At 34.9% G+C, this 8,165-nt stretch overlaps 1 protein-coding gene across 4 annotated transcripts in view; it reads right to left on the bottom strand.

The window, feature by feature from the left end:
- Positions 1 to 2,935: 2,935 nt before the first annotated feature.
- LOC136846765 (maternal embryonic leucine zipper kinase-like) overlaps positions 2,936 to 8,165 on the bottom strand; it is a 28,264-nt gene continuing 23,034 nt past the window's right edge. For all 4 annotated transcript variants that reach the window (XM_067117986.1, XM_067117987.1, XM_067117985.1 and 1 more), the window contains exons 10-14: positions 7,401 to 7,580; positions 6,637 to 6,712; positions 5,476 to 5,641; positions 4,810 to 4,913; positions 2,936 to 3,972 (exon numbers count right to left, since the gene is read on the bottom strand). In XM_067117986.1, the coding sequence (XP_066974087.1) occupies positions 3,744 to 3,972; positions 4,810 to 4,913; positions 5,476 to 5,641; positions 6,637 to 6,712; positions 7,401 to 7,580 (755 nt within the window). In that variant the 3' untranslated portion in view covers positions 2,936 to 3,743. The remainder of the gene's footprint in view (positions 3,973 to 4,809; positions 4,914 to 5,475; positions 5,642 to 6,636; positions 6,713 to 7,400; positions 7,581 to 8,165) is intronic.

Here is an 8,165-nt window from a genome sequence, read left to right as displayed (position 1 = left end):
GTCATAAAAAAAGTTGGAAACTGAGTGCCACTTCACGTTAGGAATTATCTTGGCAAGCTAACTGCTTGCCCTAGTGGGCAGCGCCCTTGCCTTTCAACTGAAAGACCTGGGTTCGATCCTGATGTGAGTCAAAATATATATATATATATATATATATATATATATATATATATATATATATATATATATATATATATATATATATATATATATATATATATATATATATATATATATATATATATATATATATATATATATATATATATATATATATATATAAAACTGAATATTGAATTCGTTCAGTAAGTACTGTTTTTATTTTTGACGTTCATTTATTTAACAAGGTGGGATTGCTGTGGACGTTACAAAGCATTTCATAGCTGTAAAGCATTGAGCCCAAATGAGCAGATCCAAAGATTTTCTCCCTAAGCACATACACATGCCAGTTGCCTTCCTCATTTGCGTAGTAGCTGCTAGCTCGACACGACGTGCAAAATGTAAGATGACAGTACAATATATCCTTTTCCTTAGTTCAAATGCAAATTTTTTCATTAATTCCATCATTTCTCCTTCATTTTTACCTTTGGAATCCGTTATAGTGAATACTTTGTGGTGTCCCGATGGCGTATATTGTTATAAATTCAGTTTATGGGGTGTTTTGGCAACAACACTTCACTTCACGGTTGTTACCAGAGAGACAGGCGTTCTCCCCTCCCTCACACACCTGAGTGGGAATTGTAGACATACAGTATTTCATATTTATTGTCGATGTTCAGTGGAGATGCTTTTTATTCTCTTCTGATAGAGGAATGTAACTTCCCTCCCGATTCCATTTTCCCCTCCCCTTTCCTTTTCTCCTCCCCTTCACCCTTCCCCCTCCTCTCCCCTACCTGTATATTGTCATTCAGTTTTCCCAGGCAGTGCCAGGTTGGTCAGCAAATATATATATATATATATATATATATATATATATATATATATATATATATATATATATATATATATATATATATATATATATATATATATATATATATATATATATATATATATATATATATATATATATACTGTATATACATATACAATGAAAATTATTACGTGTACATCAAATTTCTATCAACTATCTATAACTGTACTCTGTTAGCATACGACGTGAGTGTACATATATACAGCCATAGATACATATAGTATACATATGCTTCACAGCTTACAATACATATAGTATTTATGCATCTGTATGTGCCACTTATACTCTACATAGAGATGAAGATCACAGTTATTTGAATGAAGGACAGCTATGGTCTTATAATGTTAGGAGACATTTATTATTGGTTGGATTTTAATACATTTAGTGGTCAACATTAGATATAAGGTGACCGTAAGGACTCTTACAAATACCATCAGTTGTCAGGCAGGCCAAACCTCAGTCCAATTCACTGGCTGCGTGATACCAGTCTGTATCGCAGTAGTCGGGTCATATTAGTGATGTGATGCATTGCAACGCCCCTTTATGCATTTTCATGAATTTGACTGTCGTGGTATCAGTCAGGGTAGACAGGATTTTGGAACCGTTTGCTTTTATTGTCACAATGGCAAGCTACAGCAATTGAGGACACTCAGTTGTAATTTGCATTTATCTACACATTGTTTTGATGCCTGTACTTTGAAGTGCAGGAAAATGTTTCACATGTAGAAATGGGTTCTTGCATTTCCAGGAACAAAAAGCAATCTAAGTGATGTATTAATAAAAAGAGCTCTTGAAAAATCAGTCATTATTTTTATAATTGAACAATTGTGAATGCGTATTTCTTTCATTGCAGGTAGATGTGATCCATCAGCTAACTCAGACTTCACTTCATTATAGTACTAGGTCAATATATATCAACTGGAACTGAAAGGAACTTCAGTAGGTAATCAAATTCTTTTCTTGATTGTTACATGTACCTTAATTTTATGCAAAAAATACATGGCTTCTCTCAAGTATTCTCTTCCAACAGGAGACACACATCAAGTGCAGATCTACCACTGTCTGGGACATACTGTAAATTTATTGTACAGGTTGCCCTTGCCCACACCACACCTAAATTCAGGCTAATTTTCTACAGTAACTTTTTTACCACACACACAGGGCTTTGTAATTTGTGGGGCATACAAAACACAGCACAGGCAGAGGTTGACCATGTGACTTGCACACCACAGACGAAGAGAACACACTACGACATCCTTGGTCACACATTGCACGACCTAGGCAAACTCAGGTTGTGTGAATTATATAGACCTACCCAAATCCCCCTAATAGCATTCAAGGGACCCATTTGCCCTACTCACTTCTCTCCCACTGTAGCATTCAAGGGTTTTGTTTTTTCTAGTTAGTCACTGACAACCAAAGCACGCCTTGCGTGAGAAACTCCATTCACGAAAGCGTAAGTTCATATTCCCATAAGAGCAGTGCTGTTTCTGAAGTACAGGTAAGGGATTGAAAGTCATATTTTCAAACAAGGTATTTTGTTGGTGTTACAGATAAGTACATTTATTTTAAAAATACAAATAAATATTACACTAAATTCATATCTGGTATTCTTAGTCACAAATATGTCAGTGTACCGACCTTTTTGGGGTACTGTTTACAGTGTGCCTTGTATAGAACAAAGTAGAAAATACTAATGGTTCTTTGCAGCATCCTTTCAACTCTAGTTGCACTGCTATCTCCCGTGTACGTTCACTCATTCCCCTTTTATCCTTGTTTAGCTATCTAACTTGACCTTATTCCAAGTTTCACCTCTATCACAGAACAAAATACTTTGAACAATCCCTGTGAATCTAAATATTTCACTCTGTGGTTTCAGTTGCAAATAGTTCATAATGCTGTACTAATTACATGGTGTACTGAACAGTGACATTTTTATTTTAACTGGAAAAATGAAAAACCTTTGTACTTTCATTTTTAATTACCATCTTTAAAATTCTACCGAGTAACATATGGACATTCTCATTCATAATCATTAAAATATAATCTATTATATAGTACAAAAGATATCATTATTTATTACACTGGGTCTATCAAAAACACATTCGAGCTCAGAAGTAATTGCTAAATTTATGATGTATGGAATTGCATAACTGGAAGCCTTTTTACATATTCCAAACTGATTTGATTTGTGACAGACTGAGAAAACTTAAAAACTTGTTTTACAGTCTGCAAAAATATTTCTCTTTGTTACCAAGATTCAAGTCAGATGAATGAACATAAAACTTGAAAGTGATGAGACTTACGTTTGGTTCGAGTATTTATCATATGATCTGGTAAAGCACACTGAAAACATATATGAAGTGAGAAAGAAGTAAACCAACACTTAAGTTACTAAAATAAAAATATTTTATGTTTTAGTTACACAAATTGTTCCTTTTTGAACATTACAGCTACCGCAGAGTTAAAAAATCATAATCAGAAAATTAATGAAAGCCATTAAAATATTTTAACTTTTCCAAATCAGTTTTGACTTGGAGTTACAAAAATGTACCTGAAAGAACAATCTATCTGATATGCATAAAAAACTAAAAACTAGGATAGATATATATATAAATATATATGACTGTACAATTAATCAGTATTTACCAGAGATTGCATTTCAATACTTTTGAGCACAGGAAATGGAGTATCCAAACAATCACACAAGTTGGATGAAATGTCAACAAGCATACACTACGTAGTGTGCTCTGCGTCTGGTGCCGAGACTTCAACATGCAACAGTAGCAGTAAAGGCAGACGTTGGTGTATTGCTATTTGAAGAACTTTGAGCAAGACGTAAAACCTCTTCACACACGCGCTTATATATCCAAGCATCTCCTTTCAATCTCTTGCGACGGATGCCAATGACATCTAACCTTGGTACTCTGCACACTTCCAGCTCAAAACTTAGCTTTGCCCCACCAACATCATCTCGAACTTTCCCCCGTAAAGTGTATCTGAAACATTGAATATACATTGTACTTTACTTTGAGATAACGGTAATCTCACTATTACTATCATAAAATAACTAATTCTGATACTCTACTTGACAAATAACAGTAATCTCACAAAATTACCGTAACAAAATAACTGTAATCCCCACATTTACTGTAAACACATTGAAAAATCTGTAGATGATAATGATCCAAGTATAAATCTCAATGCGTGGTGTCTGCAATTTTAAACATTAAAGTATTTATTAAACTGCATTCACAAAGCAAAAGCAAGTAGAAAGGAAAAGCACAAGAGAGGAGAATCTCATATTTTACTTTTATGCAAAAAATCAGATGACGACAAAACTTTCATCACAGCCACATTAACTGTATTATGGCTAATAAGTGTCCGGGTATCCCAGATCCAGTCAACTCATTTAATTCACCTTTTCTCATTTTTATTACTCCATTACATTAAGTGATAAAGTTATAGTTAAACAGGTATTGTATAAAGTAAATTTCATTAGAATTGCCAGCTTCACCAGTGTTGTCAACATATAACTAGTGTATTACTGATATGGGAATTTAATTTTTGGACTTCCTTATTCTATTTCTGTACTTTTTGCATTGGCAAAGGAACGGGTTTGTTGTGAAACCCTTATATTCAACCATATGTAACAGTGAAGGTAATAGGTAATAAATGTGTACTCAGTGGCTGATGTACTATAATGCTTACAACTACATATACATTGGTTGGAAAGATCATACTGTTTAGCATCAAGCCGTTATGTACTCTTTCAGTAATAGATAATCTAATGGTCATTACTGAAACAAGTAAAAATACAGGTAATTCTCACTCACCCTTTCTGGTTACAAAGTATGCCTTTGTTTAACAATGCTCGCCGCAAATCGCTGAGAACTTGGTCAGGATTCTTACTTCCTGTCGTACTAACATTGTACATGTTCTGGAAAAGATAAATGTTGTGAAATAAAAATAAATCTTTTGAATTGTATAGAACTTAGAAACATTAAATCCTGGATAACCGGAGTAATTTTTAGGAAGCTACTAAGCTTGTGCCGGTTAAGTTCACTTTTTATTTTTGTAGTGAATCTTACCTGATAATGTACTGTACCCTACTTTTTTTTTTTTGTACCTCATGCATTCTGATATTCATACTGTGTATTTTAGCACTGTGTACTACAGTATCAGACAGTGTATCACATGTTGTTTATACACATAAGAGTATTGTGAGGCTATAAAACTGCTATTTTACATCTGTGGAGTTATGACAGCATCCGCAAACTTCCAATATCCACAAGGTCCTTGGATGTATTAACACAGATAACTGAGATAATATTTTTGTACCAAAATGTTGCAGTTCCTTATCTATAAGTATCTAAACAGCATAAATCTTTTAGTAAGGGCTTCTCAAGTTCATTTTCTCAACTGGAAGCTAACTACACATTTAAAAATACATGGAGCGATTTAAAATCTCACAAATCAGCAATGAAGTATACAAGCCATACCTTGCTTTCAACAACTGAAGGTCCTTGGTTAGATCCTAGTCTTCTTCTGGGTGTCAGCATATTCCTCATTTTATCCAAACTTTTTTCTATGCTACCAAACATTTTACGCGAGGACCTAGGAGTTCGTTCCGGAGTGTTTGCCCAGTCTTCTGAAGAGATTAAGTACCTGAAAATAACAAAATGAACGAATCAGATCTTCTACATAAACAACACACATTCAGATGCAAGTAATATATCTTCATACAGAACAGAAAAAAGCCAAAAGCCAAAGCCTTTCGTATACAATGTATGTCAACATGCGCTGGAACAACTGTGGACTGAATAACAAGGAGCCTTTCCAAAGCTTCCTCCACCTCCTGTCATAATGCTCCCACTGGGTGATGACAACGATACACATTCGTTACAAGGAAACCTTCCCTTCCTCTACAAGTTGTGCACATAAGAGTGCGGGTCTACTGAAATGGGGAACGTGAAGCAGCTGCATGGCCATCCATGATCCTCACGACAGCTTTGGTCATTGTTCTCCAAAAGAGAAAAACTAGGCCAAAAGACACTCAAGAAGTAACTGCAAAGAAGTTCTGGTTGTACTCAGCCAAGCTACAGCACAAGGGGCGTGTGTGATCAAGCACATCTACACAGGAAAGTGGCTGTAAAAAGAATGGATGGCATGCATTGAGTAGCCTCCCCTTTCCCCTCTCCACCAGGTTACCTCTCCTTGTTATTCAAGTCTACAGCCATTCTAGCATGGGCTGAAGGTTGCTCCACATGTGAAAGGTGTACAGTCTGTACCCGTGTAAGAACAAATGCATTATTTATTTTTTTCTTAAAACAAGACATTATCCTCCATATGGAATAAAAGAATTCTTTTTAAAAAATAGCAACATGGACATGCAAAACAAAATAAGGTAGCCAAGAACCAGGAACCATGATACAGACTAATCACTTGTAGAGAGAGATTATCTTACAGCTTGACATTAAAAGCAATTAGAAAAAGAAATACAGTATGTAAATCCCTAAGAAAAATGTGAAAGAACAAAATGAATGCTCAAGCAAAAAAATATCATGATTTGAATATTATAGGAGCTAGAGAGAAGCATAGTTAAATAATATATATTGTACTTATTGCCAACCATATCCCACAACCACAATACTTGCACCTACCTATTTCGGGAAGGTGACAAAAATTCACAGTTCAGACCACTGTCTACCGACCTGGACGGGGATAATTTACTAGGCACTGGAAAAAGAATTTCATAAGAGTTAAGTCTTCAATTATTTTGTTCATGTCACAATATAGTTACAAGATTAATTTTATTCATAGTTTGGTTATCTGGCCACAAACATAAATTAATTTTCAAAGCAGATTTATGACCCTGAACTGCATACACTCTTGAAAGCAAGCTAGAAATATTGTAAAACATCTACCATGTTGACAAAACTAAAGGCAGTATATGAGATAGGTAGTGGATAAAAAATTGATATTGAACTTGAACTTCTGAGACCTTTATTTAAATTAGTCCTAAAATGAGATGAAGACCATAGGAGATTTGGTGACAACAAAAAGATGACTGGCGAGAGAAGTCAGAAATACAGAAAACCAAACTGTTGGTCTAATAAAATGAGGGATTACCATTCACAACAGAACGAATCCATTCAAACTTCAAAAGAAAGGGGAGAGGAAGCATAAGTTGCGCTATTAAGAACACATACTAACACAGCAATGAAAAAAAGAGTGAGTAGGGAATTTGTAGAGCAGAGGAACATAGCTCTAAGCAGTTTGCAAAGCATACCCTTATGCCCGAGTCTGTCAAATGGTCAATATCAAAAGCATAAGGTAAATTTCTTGTTCGGTGTAATCTTTCCTTCAATTCTCAAATCTTCACTTACAGACAAAAATGATTCACAAAATGCCTTTTATTACTTACCAGGTGTAGACGGAGTGGATTTCTTTCGAGGTTTGTGACCTGGGGTAGGAACGCGAGGCTGGAGGAAATTTTCTTTATCATCATCACTATTGGAAGAAGGTCTGCGTTTCTTGGGAGATACGAGAGGTGTCAGTTCTAATTCTGGATTTAAGGTTTCTGCTTTACATGGAGTCAAACAGCCTGAAAAGTAGAACAAGAAATCAGTTAAAAAATCCATCACTCCCTCTACACTGCAAGCATGGACTGAATCACAAGACAGAGGCTTGATTTTTGGAGTTTTGTTGCCCTGAAGAGAAATGGAAGGTCAAAAGATCCTTAACCTTGTTCTGGGACTCTTTGCTAGGGTAGAAGGTAAGTGGAATGTTACTGATGGTGATTGTTTTGTGAGATTTTAAGATCTGAAACTTATAAAATAATATTAACAGCAATGAGTTGTATAAACTGCTTATATTTACTATATAAATTGCCTAGCAAGTCATGAAAATTTTTTGCCTTTTACCTAGACATACAAACCAGCCATTTATATAGGAGTATTTCTAGAGCCTGATGGAATCAGTCACTGAATAATTTTAACACAATGATCAATCAGTGGGCAGGTAGCTGACAGATAGGGGGAATAACTGACCCACATTTCACTGACTGCACAACTTACTCTTTCCTCCAGGACTGGGACAAAATGGTGTTGATCTTACATTATGATAAAAAATTACATGTATGTTTATCAAGAGAAAAATCAAATTACCTGATTTATTATTTGTTCCTAAA

This window comes from Macrobrachium rosenbergii, chromosome 15 (genome assembly GCF_040412425.1).
Source record: "Macrobrachium rosenbergii isolate ZJJX-2024 chromosome 15, ASM4041242v1, whole genome shotgun sequence".
Lineage (NCBI taxonomy): Eukaryota > Metazoa > Arthropoda > Malacostraca > Decapoda > Palaemonidae > Macrobrachium > Macrobrachium rosenbergii.
Note: the sequence above shows the minus strand (reverse complement) of the source record. Positions and strands in the feature narration are given on the sequence as shown.